Below are 18,785 nucleotides of genomic sequence, written 5' to 3' on the forward strand. Positions count from 1 at the left end.
TTGGGTATTCGTCCTTTCTGATGGAGGCATAATACTCCATAGTGTATATGGACCACATCTTCCTTATCCATTCATCCGTTGAAGGGCATCTTGGTTCTTTCCACAGTTTGGCGACCGTGGCCATTGCTGCTATAAACATTGGGGTAGAGATGGCCCTTCTTTTCACTACATCTGTATCTTTGGGGTAAATACCCAGCAGTGCAATTGCAGGGTCATAGGGAAGCTCTATTTTTAATTTCCTGAGGAATCTCCACACTGTTCTCCAAAGTGGCTGCACCAGTTTGCATTCTCACCAACAGTGTAAGAGGGTTCCCCTTTCTCCACATCCTCTCCAACACACGTTGTTTCCTGTCTTGCTAATTTTGGCCATTCTAACTGGTGTAAGGTGGTATCTCAATGTGGTTTTGATTTGAATCTCCCTGATGGCTAGTGATGATGAACATTTTTTCATGTGTCTGGTAGCCATTTGTATGTCTTCATTGGAGAAGTGTCTGTTCATATCTTCTGCCCATTTTTTAATATGATTATCTGTTTTGTGTGTGTTGAGTTTGAGGAGTTCTTTATAGATACTGGATATCAACCTTTTGTCTGTACTGTCATTTGCAAATATCTTCTCCCATTCCGTGGGTTGCCTCTTTGTTTTGTTGACTGTTTCTTTTGCTGTGCAGAAGCTTTTGATCTTGGTGAAGTCCCAAAAGTTCATCTTTGCCTTTGTTTCCTTTGCCTTTGGAGACATATCTTGAAAGAAGTTGCTGTGGCTGATATCAAAGAGGTTACTGCCTATGTTCTCCTCGAGGATTCTGTTGGATTCCTGTCTCACGTTGAGGTCTTTTATCCATTTTGAGTTTATCTTTGTGTACGGTGTAAGAGAATGGTCAAGTTTCATTCTTCTACATATAGCTGTCCAGTTTTCCCAGCACCATTTATTGAAGAGACTTTTTTCCACTGGATATTTTTTCCTGTTTTGTCGAAGATTATTTGACCATAGAGTTGAGGGTCCATATCTGGGCTCTCTACTCTGTTCCACTGGTCCATGTGTCTGTTTTTATGCCAGTACCATGCTGTCTTTGTGATCACAGCTTTGTAGTAAAGCTTGAAATCAGGTAACGTGATGCCACCAGTTTTATTTTTGTTTTTCAACATTTCCTTAGCAATTCGGGGTCTCTTCTGATTCCATACAAATTTTAGGATTATTTGCTCCAGCTCTTTGAAAAATACTGGTGGAATTTTGATCGGAATGGCATTAAAAGTATAGATTGCTCTGGGCAGTATAGACATTTTAACGATGTTTATTCTTCCGATCCAAGAGCATGGAATGGTCTTCCATCTTTTTGTGTCTTCTTCAATTTCTTTTAGGAGTGTTCTGTAGTTCCTCGAGTACAGATCTTTAACCTCTTTGGTTAGGTGTATATAATTTTAATGAGATAATTTGAAGAAAAATATTAAATAACAAAGCAGTATGTCATGTGAATATAGAAAACATTTTATGATACTCAGTGGTACATAGATATGGTTAAAGAATTATAAGGAGTTCTTAAATTTTAGGAAATGTGATCAAGGGGCGCCTGGGTGGCTCAGTGGGTTAAAGCCTCTGCCTTCGGCTCAGGTCATGATCCCAGGGTCCAGGGATCGAGCCCCGCATTGGGCTCTCTGGCTAGGCAGGGAGCCTGCCTCTCCCTCCCTCTCTGCCTGCCTCTCTGCCTACACGTGATCTCTGTCAAATAGATAAACAAATAAATAAATCTTTAAAAAAAAAAAAGAAAGAAACCACTAGTATGTGAAGGGAAACAAAACTAAGAACATCATATGTTGATGGGGAAAGGAAGGACAGTGCCTATAAAAGTTAATTATCATACTGGGTACAACAAAGGAAGGGTTTCCTAAGGAAAAAATAAAGGGACTCAGAAAATAAGATATCAAGGGAAGAAAAGTACCTAATCTTCCTTAATTCCTAAATGTGTCTAGAGCCAGTTCTGCCTATAATTAAGTACTGAACAGGTACATTACCACTGGCTTATATTTTTTAAGGTTCCCATATAATGAAGTAGTCAAATATGGAAGCTACTCCCTGAAAAAAAGACCAAAAAAACCCCTGAAACATAGACTCACAACTAGAGGAAAAAGTCTTTGGAAAAAGTAATTCAGACACAAAGATCTAGAATATGAGTTATCAACCACATACCCTATAATCTCATCTGTAGCCAATTTTTTTTCTTGGGGAATTATCTCATAATGAGTTTCTGGCTGAACACATGCTCCAGGCCTCTGATGGCAACCTCAGACCTGAACCTCAGATCACGGGTTACAGCAAAATAATTGACAAGGATTTTCTAAATATCAGAAGTTCTTTTTCCTTTCCCTTTTTAAAAAAATGGTAATAATCCTTCCTAATGGAGGAGCACAGCATTTAAACTTTACCTCCAATGCTGGGATTGAAGGAAAGGTTTTTGTTTTTGTTTTTCTGAGGACAAACAGCTGGGGCCTCACTGACTAGAAACATTGGTCATCTATAGTCCAAACAGAACTTTAATTTTTAGGGTTTAATAATGCTCACATACTTTTTTCTAAATTAATAAGAAACTGCTGATATATATTTTAAAACAGACATTTCATTTATGTTTCAACAAAAGAATCAGTGGACTTCTCATTCTGATTTTTTTTAGCAAAACAGCCATTAGTCTGCACAGATTTCATTAATTTGTGCCACATCTCATTGCCTCCAAAAAACTATGTAAGGTAGTTTTACAAGACTAAGCAAAATCTGTAATCTGCAAAAAAGAATTTAAGAACTAAAGGTAAGTGGAATAACCTTTCTTCACTCCCCTAACTCCACATCAAGATAATTTTTAAATGATTATAATGTAAGACTTTGTGGATCAAAAAAATTACAGATACTCACTTATGGTCAAGGATTGGTTATATCTTCCCTGGCAACTCCTTTCACATTATTCTTAAAGATCCACTGCTATCATATGCTTTAGTTTCTATCACTACCTACCTCATGGTCTTCAGCTTCAACTGAGGTTGATTAAAAACAAACAAACAAGCTTTTTCTGAGGAAAGAGACCTATTTTTGTTATTCTCAGTCCTCCATATATTTCTTCATTGCCACTGGTCTAACTCTACTCAATGTATGAGGTATAGAGGTAGGAAGGCAGGTAAAAGTGGTTCTGGATATTGTGTAACTGCACAATTCATGAGAAAGATATAATCCCAGTAACAGCAATGAATAGTTTGATGTCAGGAAGTAAACTGTTAAGCTGAAAACAATCAAGAGAGAAATGAATAGGCTAAAGAGAACATTAAGTACCTTCTGCTGTTTCCCTAGAACATAACCTTTAAAAAAGCCATAATCTACTTGTGTATCATTTTCATTACCAGTATTAAAATATGCTACAATTTTACTTTTTGAGTAAGGGTCTCTGAAAATGAGATCATGTAACAGTATCTACCTAGAGAAAATTTTCTAAATTCCTGCATTATTTTAAAAATTAAAATCTGCAAGGCATCTACATGGCTCAGTCATTAAGTCTCTGCCTTCGGCTCAGGTCATGATCCCAGGGCCCTGGGATCGAGCCCCACATCGGGCTCCCTGCTCAGCGGGAAAGCTGCTTCTCCCTCTCCCACTCCCCTTATGTTCCCTCTCTCGCTGTGTCTCTCTGTCAAATAAATAAAACCTTTTTAAAAAAAAAAAATTAAGGGGCGCCTGGGTGGCTCAGTGGGTTAAAGCCGCTGCCTTCGGCTCAGGTCATGATCCCAGCGTCCTGGGATCGAGCCCCACATCGGGTTCTCTGCTCAGCAGGGAGCCTGCTTCCTCCCTTCTCTCTCTGCCTGCCTCTGCCTACTTGTGATCTGTCTGTCAAATAAATAAATAAAATCTTAAAAAAAAAAAAAAATTAAAATTAGGGGTGCCTGGGTGGCTCAGTGGGTTAAGCCTCTGCCTTCGGCTCAAGTCATGGTCTCAGGGTCCTGGAATCGAGCCCCACATTGGGCTCTCTGCTCAGCAGGGAGCCTGCTTCCCCCTCTCTGTCTGCCTGTCTCTCTGCCTACTTGTGATCTCGCTCTTTCAAATAAATAAATAAAATCTTAAAAAAATTATAATTAAAATTTGATGCTTCTTTCTTAGGAATGAAAAGGAGAATGGGCACAATTACACCTTTTTTACTTTACCATAATTAATTTAAAATAAGGGAGTTAATAATTGTTCTACTTTTGTCTGTACTTGTTATCCCATAAACTATTTGTCCTTTTAATTGAATGTAGCAATCAGCTTTCAATAAATACCTGTCCATTAGTGAGTGAATCCAATGATTTCAACTTTTGCCAGATTATAAATGACAACAAATCTACTCCCTTCAAGCATCTGAAAATATGTCAGAGTTTATACATTAGCATATATCCTTTTATTAAATTATTCATTCAACAAACATTTATTGCACTCCCATCATTATATACCTGACACTGTACTAGTCACTGCAGAGACAAAGGAGCATTAAAAAAGTTCCTATCTCCAAAGACTTTAGAATCTTGTAGAAGAGTGTTGTATGAAAGGAGAGGTTAGCACTACCCTTGACAAGGATGTAAAAGGCCCTTAGGCTTGACAATACACATATGGTTAAGGCACTGCTACCTACTTCAGGTATCTAACTATCATATTTATGATTTCACTCTTATGTGGAAAATAAAAAACAAAACAACTGAATAAACAAAAGAATCAGACCTATAAATACAGAGAACGAACTGATGGTTGCCAGAGGAAAGGGGGTAAGGAGATGGGCCAAAATGAGTTAAGGAGAATGACAGACACAGCTTTCCAGTTATGTAATGGTTAAGTCATGGGAATAAGAGGTACAGCATAGGGAATATAGTCAATGATATTGTTGTATGGTGACAGATATAGCTACACTTGTGAACACAGCATAATATAAAGAGATAACTGAATCACTGTATTGTGCACCTAAAACATAACATTGTGTGTCAACTATATTTTAATAAATTTTTTTTTGAAGAATCTAGTAGGGGCACCTGGGTGGCTCAGTTGGTTAACTGTCTGTCTTCAGCTCAGGTGATGATCCCAGGGTCCTGGGATGGAGCCTCACATCAGGCTCCCCATTCAGCAGGAAGCCTGTTTATCCCTCTGTCCCTCCCACTCTCATGCTTTCTCATGGGCTCTCTACCAAATAAATGAAAAATAAAATCTAAAAAAAAAAAAAAAGAAAAGAATCTAGCAGAAGAAGAGCCAAAGACAATTACAAAATATGTGAAAATTTAGGCATGATGCCTGCAACTTATTTGCAAAAGGTTCAGAAAAAAATAGCGATCGGCGTATGTATATATATGGAGGAGAATAATAAAGCAAACATAGCAAAATGTTAGTAACTGGTGAATCTGTGGATAAAAGGTATATGGAAGTTTTTGTAAGTTTGAAATAATTATTTTGTTGTTGTGGGCCCAAAATATTAACACCTGAGATTGACTGTCAATACAATAATAGATAAAAAGTTTAAAAAAAGATAAGCTGCAAACTAAATGTGCTAGAGAAAGACAACCACTTCAACGACCAATCTGAGTTAGCATAGTTACTCATTAGGACAAATGGGTTTGTTTTTATTAAGCTATTCAAATATTATGGACACATCTTCAAAGAGTTTATAGATGTGACAGCACTTTGAAATTATAAAACATTATGCAAATGCAAAGCTTTAACAGTCATTACAAAAACATCATGAGAGGTTTGGAGATACTGTTTCAGTGAACACTGTTCTCAGAAGAATGAGTAATGAACATTTCATTTTTGACACCCTGATTAATGTATAAGTTAGCACTATAAATGAGCATTGAACTTTTAATGAAAGATATTAACAGTCTTTCCTTAGGAAGAACCAAGGTTCAAGGATTTTTTTTTAAATGTTACAAATGCATATTAAATTACTATTTAAAATGTAGCTCCTGTCATCCCTATGGTATCAAGACAAACTAACAGCGGATGAAATGATGTGATTTCAGACTATTCTAAATCATTCTTCCCAAAGCTAATTAGCTTCATTATTGAAAAAGAATATTACAGATAGGCAATGAACACAGGAAACTCAAAACAGAGAGAAAAAAACCACGTGAACCTCACTAATAAAAATAATCCAAGGGGCGGCCCGGGTGGCTCAGTTAAGCATCCAACTCTTGATTTTGGCTCAGGTCATGATCTCAAGCCCAGCATTGTGCTCTGTGCTTAGAGTGGAGCCTACTTAAGATTCTCACTCTCTTCCTCTGCCCACTCCCCTCACGTTCTCTCTCTCTCTTGCTCAAAAAAATCCCCCCAAAACAAAACGCAATCCAAATCATATTTCAAAATGATCTCAGCAAAGTTTTATTTTAATAATACTAGTGCTGGGGTGCCTGTGTGGCTAAGTTGGCTAAGTGTTTGCCTTTAGCTCAGGTCATGATCCCAGGGTCCTGGGATTGAGTGCCACAATGGGCTCCTTGTTCAGAGGGGAGCCTGCTTCCTCCCTGCCTCCTACTCCACCTACTTGTGCTTGCTCTCTCCTTCTCTCTGTGTGTCAAATAAATAAATAAAATCTTCAAAAAAAATAAGAATACTAGTGCTGATAAAGACATGATGGAACATGCACTCCAGTACATCACTAATCGGAGAATGTGAACTGTTTCTACCAACAGAAAAGCAATTTGACAATATATGAGGAATTTTAATATTGTTACTACTGGATATAGAAATAACAATTCTGGCAATTATAATTTAATTTAATGCTATATGTACAAAGATGTCCACTGACATAAAATACTAGAAACAGCCTAAATGTCCAAAACAAGGGAATGGATAAGGAAAATATCAATTGATGAAATATTATATAACCATTAAAACTGATGACTATGAAACATATAGTAAACTGGAAAACACTTAATCTACTCAACAACAAAGCAGGATCTAAAATGCATTCCCCCTCCCACCCTTTTTTTAAAAAGTAAACTCTACCCTCAATGTGGGGCTCTAACTCAGGACATGAAAGATCAAGAGTCACATGCCAAGTGAGCCAGCCACGTGATCCCTGAAATACATTTTTATCACTAATACAAATATACAAAAATTAAAAAGAGAAGACTAGGAAAAAATATCCAAAATATTAATAATGATTGTATTTGGATATAGAACTTATTAAAGATTATTTCTCTTCTTTCCACTTATCTCATTTTTCTACTTTTCTAATTTAACAAGCATGTATTCCCTTAATATTTTCTCATACACATTATACACAAATATATTCTCAGGTTAAAGATTCAAATAAGGCAAGAATATAAGAATAATATGTAACCTTCCTCTTCAACAGTCAACACACACTATCCTACTTCTCCATAACTTAAAAGTGTGCACCATATTTCCAGCAAATTTTAAACATATATAAATGTTTTTGACAAATATGTATGTTAAATATTCAATAAGTGGTATTTTTATAATGGAAAATTTTAAAGGAGAAAAAAATCACCATCACCAGACTTTCTACTGATGTATACCAAGAACAAAAAGTTCTGCTTCTTAATTTTATATACACATATATTTTTAAAAGATTTTATTTATTTTAGAGAGAGAGAAAGAGAGCAAGAGCAGGGGAGGGGCAGAGGGAGAGGGAAAGTTCTTGAGCAGACTCCACACTAAGCGCAGAACCTGACATGGGGCTCTGTGTTATGACCCTGAGATCATGACCCGTGCCAAAATCAAGAGTGAGACGCTTCTTAATGTTCACAGCCTCTCATAGTTTGTCTCCCCCTCTGATTTCCCCCAACTCACTTCTCCTCTCCTTCTCCCAATGTCCTCCGTGTTACTCCTTAGAGGGGAGGGGGTGGAGGGTTGGGTGAGCCTGGTGGTGGGTATTAAGGAAGGCACGTATTGCATGGAGCACTGGGTGTGCTCCATGAATCTTGGAATGAATAAAACATGAATCTTGGAATACTGAAAAAAATTTAAAAAATTAAAATAAAAAATCAGTAAGTGTGAAAAAAGTCAGATGCTTAACCAACCGAGACACCCAGGCGTCTTAATATTTTAATCAATTTCTTTAAACTTCAACACTTTAAAACTATTTTTATTTTGATCAAGCACCTATCATTTATAGACTAAATGTCTGACATTCAATACGACTATTTTTCTTGAGGTTAATGCAAAAATCAATATTCATCTTGTTTGCTAACTTCAAATTCACTTACTTTGTTTCGAACAAAAGAAGTAAATTGAGCCAATGCTCCCATATTACAGCACTTTACTTAAAAAACACGTTCCCTTTTTATTGGGCTAACATAACTGATTCCTAGTTGGCAATACTTTAGCTTTTGGTTCAAAAGATTATAGTAGACCAAAATCTCAGTAACATTCTGAAATGTAGCTATAAAAATATTGAGAAGAACTTATGCACAAATTCACTTCTCTTTCATCTAGCTAGATGTACAAATGAAAATTAGAAATCTTATTTTGTTTGTTTGCTTCTTTGTGGAAAATAAATGTAGCCAATTCAGGATAAAAGCTAATGGCCTTGAGTAGATATGAAAAAACATCCTACTACTTTCAGTTTAGTGTTTCAACAAATTAAAGGAAATAATCCCAAACCAAAGATCTCAGAGTATGGACTAATAAAAGCCCTTGACAGAGAATTCTTGAAATGTGCTTCCAAAAAGATAAATTTTTAAATTTTTATCTGGAAATAACTTAAAACTTTCAGAATAGTTCTAAGAATGAGAAGAGTACAAAGAATAACCATACATCTTTACCCAATTTCACTTATTGTTACCATTTTACCCTATTTGCTGGCTTTAACTTTTTTTTTTTTAAGATTTTGTTTGAGGGAGCGAGAGAGCACAAGCAGGGGAAGGGAGAAGGAGAAGAGACTCCCCCAACTGATCAGGGAGCCTGACATGGGGCTCAGTCCCAGGACCCTGAGATCATGACCCAAGCTGAAGGCAGACTCTTAACCAACTGAGCTACCCTGGCACCCCCCATTCTTTTCTGTTTCTGTGCGCACCACACACGCACATACTTTTTTTGAACCATCTCAGGGAAGTTAATACACACACACACACACACACACACATTATTGTCCCTTATTTCTAAACATTTCTTAGGATATTTCCTAAGAATATGGATATTCTCTTATATAACCGCAGTACTGTTGTTACCAGCTTCAGTATATTTAATATTGAAATAACTCCTTAATCATCTCTTTTGCCAATTGGTCTAACAATGTCCTTTATCATATTTTTCACATCCAGCAAAGGAGAGTTAGGCATGGCTTAGCTGTAAAGTTTCTTTAGCCTCCTTTTTATCTAGATCTTTCCCACAGTCTCTTTGCTTTATAGGACATTGGCATTTTTGACAAATCCCCTTCTTTTAACAGAGCACTCCTAGTTCATGGTTTGTGTGATGTTCCCTCATGATTAGATTCTGGTTATGCATTCTTGGATGAAATACAGTACTCCATTAGTGATACTGTGTCCTTCTCAGGGTATCATGGATGTCTATCTTGTCCTTCATTAATGATGCTGATTTTAATTACCTGATCAAGGTGTTACCCAATATCCTCAACTTATAATTACTAATATTTCCCTTGCAATATGTGGGAGACACTTTGAAATAATGCAAATTATCCTAGGGCGCCTGAGTGGCTCGGTCATTAAGTGTCTGCCTTTGGCTCAGGGCATGATCCCAAGGTCCTGGGATCTAGCCCCGCATCCAGCTCCCTGCAGGAGAAGCCTGCTTCTCCCTCTCTCACTCCCCCTGCTTATGTTCCCTCTCTCTCGCTGTCTCTCTCTCTGTCAAATAAATAAATAAAATCTTAAAAAAAATAATAATGCAAATAAACTCCATATTCAAAATGCCCTTAGATTTAGGATGTTTTGGTTATTCTTGCCTGATCCAATCCTTACCATGATGGCTACAGAAGGATAATTTTCCAACTCCACTCCCCTAAACTTACCAGCTGGCACCTGGCATTCTACTATAAGTACTCTCTCTTCTTCCTTCTCTGCTATCAGCATTGACTCATGAATTCATTTTCCCTCCAATGGTTTACAATTTGTTACTGTACTTCTTTAGCACTCAAATTGTCCCAAATTTAGACAGTAGGAATTTCTTCAAGCCGGATCCTATTTCCTTGTGACAAGTCTCCCCCCACATTTGGGGGCACTTCTTTTCCTTACTTTCTAGTGTTACAGGATACTTCTGGCTTATCTTGCACCTATTCTGCTCCAGTCTTAGAATAAGTCATTTTTCCAAGGAGCCCAACTTCTTTTCGCTGGGGAGTGGTATTAGAATCTAAATCTGGGTATTACATTTGTTTACTGCTACTGGGGTGCTATTTATGCCTTCTTATCCTTTTCAACAAATAGAGCTAAGACATATATATATATAGGGATGTGTGTGTACACTACACACATAAATACAAATATATACACATGCACACACATGTATACATGGCCATATATCCATGCATGTAACACATACATATGTATTATTTTTAAAATCATAAATCCATTCTCATACCTTGAATTATAATCTATCTGTACAGTATTCTATTGTATTCCTCCATCTACAATTGTATGTGCCTATTTCCTCAGTAAGAGCACTGGCTCCCAAAAGCATCAACACCATTTACTTATTTCTTAATCTTATTATACATCTACAATTGTTTCACAATTGCTTTGTCCAGGCTATTAGAAAACAAACTTAAAAGAGTTCAGTATTTGTTTGCAATTCTCCTCCCATCTCTTACATCCCATATTGCCCGAAGTAGTATAAATAGTAAAACACTGTGTTTGTAAAATCCTTACATTAGTTCTTTCATTCCTTTACACTTTTCACTCCTTTCTCTCCATCCCTTGTAAGTAACCAACTTAGTATCTTCTGGTTTATCCTTTGTTTCTTTTTGTAAAGGTAAGTTTTCTGTCTTACACAAGAGACAGCACAGTATATATATGCTTTTTATTCTCCTAACATTATCTCCAGAAATCACTCCATATAAATTCATAGAGATCTTACTCATTTTTTGTTATAGATGTATAGTTAGTGCTCCATTATATGTATATATCATAGTATATTTTAACTAATCTATTCCTGAACATTTAAGAGTTCCCAGTGTTTTACCATTATAAATAATACTGCAATGAATAACTCTATGCATATGTGAGGGTTTGTTTTTTTTTTAAATATTTTCCTTCTTTATTTATTTAAGAGAGAGTGAACAGGTGAAGGGGCAATGGGGAGGGAGAGAGAGAATCTCAAGTCCTGATGCAGGACTTGATCTCATTACCAGAGACAAAATCAAGCTGACCGCTTAATCAACTGAGCCACCCAGGTGCCTCCATAAGTATTTTTTTTAAGTAAGCTCTATGTCCAGTGTGTGGTATGAACTCATGACACTGTGATCAAGAGTTGCATGCTCTATCAACTATGAATCAGCCAGGCACCCACATGTGTATGTATATTTGTACTGTTGGAAGTATAGCTTCACAGAGGCTGGAAAGTACCATATCTCAATTCAAACTTATTTGGTACTCTTGTGATACCCTGGAAATCCTGGTGCACCTCTTTTGATTTCAGGTGTTAACCAGATGTGGTCTCATAATGTCTGAACTCTCTCTTTCCCTCTGCCAAACCTGGTGTTTTTATATTTTTTTAAAATTTTGCAGATCTTTGGAGAAAAGAATTAACAATAAGGAAAGTAAATTACTTAAACTACTTACTGAGTGGTGTTGTGTCTGGAGGTGGAAAATTCTCAGTGAAGTTGACGTTACACAAATCTGTGCTACAGCAGCAGAAACGGTATGTACCATTTTGAATTGAGGGAGGGGTAGTAGTTACTACACATTCTTCATAATGACACTCCTGGGGATCTCCAATGTGAGACCAACAACCTACAAATTGATATTAATGCAAACAAGTTAGGGTTAATACAATAAATAAAGTTAAAAGGAAAACAACAAAGAAATAATTGCAATCAATGTGACACAGTAAGTACATAATACATATGAGTTATAAACTACTCCTGCAAATGAATGGGAAATACACATTTTTAAATTTTTTTTTAAAGATTTTATTTATTTATTTGACACAGAGAGAGAGAACACAAGTAGGCAGAGAGGCAGGTAGAGAGAGGGGGAAGCAGGCTCCCTTCCGAGCAAAGAGCCCGACTCGGGGCTCGATCCCACGCATGATCCCTGAGATCATGACCCGAGCTGAAGGCAGAGACTTAACCCACTGAGCCACCCAGGCACCCCTACATTTTTTAAATAACAACAACAAAAAATGGCAGAGTTTTGTTTTGTTTTTTTTTAAAGATTTTATTTATTTATTTGACAGACAGAGATCGCAAGTAGGCAGAGAGGCAGGCAGAGAGAGAGAGGAGGAAGCAGGCTCCCTGCGGAGCAGAGAGCCCGATGCGGAACTCGATCCCAGGACCCTAGGATCATGACCTGAGCCGAAGGCAGAAGCTTTAACCCACTTGGCCACCCAGGCACCCAAAATGGCAGAGTTTTAACAAGCACTTCATGGGGAGAAAAGCCACCAGTAAATGTTTAACCTCATCATTAATCTAAGAATTATTATTAAAGCAACAGTAAGATTTCCTTTTTGTTTATACCTATTAAATTGTTCTAAGTTTAAAAAAATAATATATTATCATAACAAGATTTCAGTAATACTCCCATATACTGCTGGGAAGAATGTAAATGTATATAGCATTTATAGAAAGCCACATGGCAATTTTCATAAAGAGCCTTTAAGATATTCATGCTTTATTATCTAATAATTCTACCTTCTGCAATCTATTCCAGGGAAATAATCAGATACAATGAAAGATTTACGTTCAAAGATGTCCACTGAAGCATTATGTATCACAGTAAAACCAGAACACAATACACTGTCCAACAACAGAGTAATGTGTAAGTAAACTGCATATAAACAATACGTGCATACAACGAAATATTGTACAGAGCTGAAAAATGTTTTCAAAGTATATTTAAAGACATAGGAAAATGTTCATAATATATTTAAGATAAGAAATATTGGGTATGAAATTGTTTATACATACAGTATCATCCTAATTTTGAAAAATAAGGCCACATACATATAAACATAGAGGTCCATAAAAAATATACTTGCAGGGAATAAACTAATATGTAAAAGAATTTGTAAGCATATGGAATTGGAGGGGCACCTGGGGGGCTCAGTCATTAAGCATCAGCCTTCGGCTCAGGTCATGATTCCAGGGTCCTGGGATCGAGCCCCACATCAGGCTCCCTGCTCAGCGGGAAGCCTGCTTCTCCTTCTCCCATCCCCCCTGCTTGTGTTCACTCTCTAGCTGTCTCTCTGTGTCAAATAAATAAATAAAATCTTTAAAAAAAAATGTATGGAACTGTAGACATTTGTTTTTCTCATAGTTCTCTATATTTTCTAAACTTTGTAGAATGAAGATATATTAACACTGTAATAAGAAAAATGTTATTAAAATAAGCTAAAAACCTATTACCCTCTACAAATTTGGGGCTAATGGGTGAATATATACATGGATATGTATTTTGAAACTGTTTTCCTGGAAAAGGTTTTAATCTACCTCCGGGTCCTTTTTAGATAAAAGATACCTTCAATTTTATGAAACACAAAGTTATTTTAGGTAAGAAAAGTTTACTTGCCTTGCTTTACGAGATTTATGTCCCCTTTTGATTTCTCCCAGAGGCCATAGCAAGTGCTACCTTTTGAGCATAATATTGTTCCATTTTCATGAGAGATTCGACTCTCGCCTATCCCAAGGTCTTGTTGATACGGATCTTTAAATGCACATAGACGTTCTTGGTTCTGAGAAGCTAAAATAAATAAAAGAATGACAAATTTAATTTCATGAAAACCTTGGCAACATATTATTATACAAAATCTTAGTCTTTTTGAAAGGGACTATATATTTTCCTACTAAATCCTTAACAAGACCTAAATACATTTGTAATTTATATTTATTCCATACTTCCTTTCTGTTCAATAATTTGTCACCTCCAAATAAGAAGCTTGAAAACTGATTTCCCAAAAGCAATCCTTTCTTACACAAATTATTCTCACTACTCTCCCATTAAATAATTTAGGTATCTGAATAAAGAACCATCATTTTCAATGTCCATGCTTTAAATTATCAAAACTTCAAAACAAATTAACAAACCTAAAGGGTTGAATAATTTTGGGACATTCTGCAGTATTTGCTTTTATAATATTTCACAGTCAGTTATAGAAAGCTAAACATACATCATTGGGCATGGTAAACTAAGGATGAGGAGAATCACTACCAGTGGGTACATAATTTCTTTTGGGGCAGATGGAAATGTCCTAAAATTAGACTGTGCTAATGGCAGCACACCTCTGTAAATTTATTTTAAAAAAAAATCAGTCACCTAAAATGAGTTAATTTCATGGTATATAAAATATACCTTTGTAAATTTGTTTTTAAAACTAAGAATATTCGTTGGCAAAAAAAATTACTTTGTTATTAAAAGTACCAATATAAAAGCCAGAATCAGAAATGCTCACACGTTATGCTGAAGGGACAACACAATGTACTTTCAATTCTAGTTAATCTTTTTCCATACACATAATCTGATTCAGCTAATTTCAATAGAATATTTGCCACATAATTTATCAGCTAACAAATATTTATTAACATTGCTGAGAAAATCAAAGAAGTAAAAGGTTATCAAAAGCTACAACTGATTCTTATTTGGTTTCTTAAAGCTGACTTTCCTAAGGTTTGACTAACCAGAATAACAGTCTAATACATATACATATGGCCTCTTGGGCTTTTGATTTATTTATTAATTTTGGGTGTATATCCTATCTAGCATGGCTTCATTCACTAACACCTTAGCACTGGAGATGACCTATGAAAATAATGTTTCTGAACCTATAGAACTAAGGACCAAACTCTAGGGAAGAAATGAAAGAGCCAAGAACTCTATACCTAAGTCCATTTAGACACAATGACCTGCCATATTTATTACAAGAGAAAGCACCTTCAAAGTATTGGCCTAGGCAAATAGGGTATTCATAATTACGTAATATAGAGTTCTACCCTTCAAGCATCTTGTATGGTCCATTTGGAGACAGACAGTAATTACTGAATTCAGTACTTAAAGAGAGTAATTACTAAAACATAAATGTAACTTGATTTCCACATTTAAAACCATTTCAGGAAGTCTTGTATAAGATACTACTAATAACAACCAAATAGCCAAAAAAATATTCTATAGTCTATTTATAAAAACTAATTCTAGGACATCAGCCTAATTTTGATTCCACTATATTTCTGCAACATGTAGCCACATATTCAAATTCATTTGATGATAAATTTAATTATATTTACTAGATCATTTTACACATTTAATACCAGTATTTCCTCAGATTATCCTAATTTGCAAACTTTACCAAGTGATTATAAAGATTAAAATAAAATATATTTCTACATACAAAGCAGACACAACACAAAGATTCATACTTAAATGATTCAAACTACAAACAAAAACTCTGTAATAGAGATATAAAAAAGCATATCTATAAGGCATAATTTCTTTTTCCTGTCCCATACTATTTTCTTAAATTTTTATTATTTTTTTAGTCATCTCTACATCCAGCATGGGGCTCAAACTCACAAACCCAAGATCAAAAGTCACATGTTCTTCCAATTCAGTCAGCCAGGCACCCCAACCTTTTTTTGACTCAGGTTAAGTGCTCCTTACCTTCAATACCACATAATAAAATTACACAATCCACTCAATTTCCATTTTTGTCTTGATTGTTAGAAAGGTCAGAATTTGTGAACTCAATAACTCTAGTTTTCCATAACCAAGATATCCTATTTTCCCCCTCCTCACCTATTATCTATTTTTACTAGAATTTTGTGTTAAATACTGAGTTAATGAAGATACAGATTTAACTGTATCTAGAAGTAAAGAAATCATAAATAAAACTGCCTTATTTACTTTAAATATAAAAAGAAAAGATATGCTTCTGTGAAGAAAAAGATGTTAGAACAAAATTTTTTGCTCTTTTTAGATATCCTTTATAATTGAAAAGTAGCTAACAGCCTGAACATGTATAAATTTTTTAGTGCCATTATATTTTTTTAAATTTTTATTTATTTGACAGACAGAGATCACAAGTAGGCGAGAGGCAGGCAGAGAGAGAGGAAGGGAAGCAGGCTCCCTGCTGAGCAGAGAGCCTGATGTGGGGCTCGATCCCAGGACCCTGGGATCATGACCTGAGCTGAAGGCAGAGGCTTTAACCAACTGAGCCACCCAGGTGCCCCTCTTAGTGCCATTATTAAATAATTTGATGACTGAAACCTAAAGTTCTCCTTACAGAAAAAGACAAAAAACAAACAAATCCAACCTTCCCTAGGTATCCCTCTTCATACCCCACCCCTACTAACTAAGTTGAAATGAATGTCAAAACAATAAAGGTACAAATGAGAGGGAAATGAATCATATCTTTAATACCCCTGAGTTTTTACTAAATAATTTTTTTCTTAAAATAACATCAGCCTGTGGTGCCTGGGTGGCTCAGTGGGTTGAGCCTCTGCCTTCAGCTCAGGTCATGATCTCAGGGTCCTGGGATTGAGCCCCGCATTGGGCTCTCTGCTCAGTGGGGAGTCTGCCTACCCCACCCCCTCTCTGCCTGCCTCTCTGCCTACTTGTGATCTCTGCCTTTCAAATAAATAAATAAAATCTTAAAAAAAAAAATCAGCCTACTTTTTAGGAATTATTTCGTGACAGTGGCATTAGTATAGACCAATTATAATTTGCTATTTTAACAGTAACTCTTTCAAATTATGATTCAATATTTTATGCAATATAAAGGTATACTAGCAAGAATTATAACTAAACAGCTCTTGTTTAAACAAAGAAAAATTTTATAAAACAGTATTTGCAGCTTTTAAAATGCTATTTGTTGAAACTGAGGGTTGCTGGAGGGATGGGTAACTGTGATTGACACGAAGGAGGACACATGATATAATGAGCACTGGGTATTATATAAAACTGATGAATCACTGAGCTCTACCTCTGAAACTAATAATACATTATATGTTCATTAATTGAATTTAAATTAAATAAATAAATAAAATAAAAAGTATATATAAATAAATCTTTTTAAAAATGCTATTTGTTGGGGCGCCTGGGTGGCTCAGTCGTTAAGTGTCTGCCTTCGGCTCAGGTCATGATCTCATTGTCCTGGGATCAAGCCCCATATCAGGGTCCCTGCTCAGCAGGGAGCCTGCTTCTCCCTCTTCAGCTCCCTTGTGCTTGTGTTCTCTCTCTCGATATCTCTCTCTGTCATAAATAAATAAAATCTTTAAAAAAAAATGCTATTTGTTGAGGGACGCCTGGGTGGCTCAGTTGGCTAACCACCTGCCTTCGGCTCAGGTCACGATCCCGGGGACCTGGGATAGAGTCCCGCATAGGGCTCCTTAATCTGCAGAGAGCCTACTTCTCCCTCTGCCTCCCGCTCCCGCTGCTTATGCTCTTTCTCTCTCTCTGACAAATACATAAATAAAATCTTTTTTAAAAAATGCTATTTGTTGAGATCAGTATCAGCAGTATCTGTGTATAAAGCTAGGGATTCTTCATAAATAATGTAGGAAAAATAGGGATGAAGCAAAGATTATGATAAGAAATAGTATAGCCTAGCATTATACTGTCACAGATCATATACATAGACCTGATCATTTATGTAGGTATTCTAAATTGGTCAACAGCTAGACAAATTTTGATCAAAGTATGGTCATTACGGTCAATGTCTTTTAAGGGTTGTTCTTAACCAGGAACAGTAGTAATTAGACATGGGGTCTTTAAAAAAATTGTTCTCCTTGGGGCGCCTGGGTGGCTCAGTTATTAAGCTTCCAACTCCTGATTCTGGCTCAGGTCATGATCTCAGGGTCATGAGATAAAGCTGTGAGACAGGCTCCTCACTCAGCAGAGACTTCTTCTTTTCCTCTGCCCTGCCCCTGCCTCCCCCACCACTCATTTCCCCCTCTCTCAAATAAATAAATAAAATATTTTTAAAAATTGTTCTCCTCTTTTTAAACTGGTGATATTTGCTTATAATAAGCACTAAAACAATTCTAATTTAATGTAACTACATTAAACTAGAAATAGTCTCATCCAAACTGCTGACAGAGGTATCATCATAAAAGACAGAACCGATTATGCTTAAAATCTGTTAGGTCCCTAATGTTCTAGAATTAAATCCAAACTCTTCAGTTAGTTTGTAAGATCCTCCACAATCAAGAACCAACAAAGCTGGATGATCATTTCTGTGGACACAAGGAACTTTTTTTTTCATGAGCCCCTTCCTCTATAAAAAAAAATTTAAGAGGCACCTGGGTGTCTGAGTCCGCCAAACATCTGCCTTCATCTCAGATTATGATCCCAGGGTCCTGGGACTGAGCTCCACGTCAGGCTCCCTGCGCAACAGGTAGCCTGCTTCTCCCTCTCCTCCCTGCTTGTGCTCTATCTCTGTCTCTCTCTCAAATAAATAAAATCTTTAATAATAATATTTAAAATTATGTTTTGTAACTGCATTGGTATAAAGAAAATATATTAAAATTAGACATTAAAACATTTTCTTCAATCTAAAAGTTCATTTTTTCCTTCTGATTTTAAAAGAAATTATCAATGGCCTCCAGAAATACTTTGGGCCCTATGCCTCCTGTGCCTCATAAGTAAGCAAGCCCCGGGACCCATCTACTTCTTGCCAT

General features: G+C 36.2%; 1 protein-coding gene across 1 annotated transcript in view; it reads right to left on the bottom strand.

The window, feature by feature from the left end:
* Window positions 1–18,785, bottom strand: part of BMPR2 (bone morphogenetic protein receptor type 2) — a 205,899-nt gene that overhangs the window by 83,299 nt on the left and 103,815 nt on the right. The window contains exons 2-3 of the mRNA XM_080799849.1: window positions 13,687–13,857; window positions 11,740–11,910 (exon numbers count right to left, since the gene is read on the bottom strand). Coding sequence (XP_080655975.1) covers window positions 11,740–11,910; window positions 13,687–13,857 — 342 coding nt within the window. The remainder of the gene's footprint in view (window positions 1–11,739; window positions 11,911–13,686; window positions 13,858–18,785) is intronic.

This window comes from Martes martes (genome assembly GCF_963455335.1).
Source record: "Martes martes genome assembly, chromosome: 3".
NCBI classification, from domain to species: domain Eukaryota; kingdom Metazoa; phylum Chordata; class Mammalia; order Carnivora; family Mustelidae; genus Martes; species Martes martes.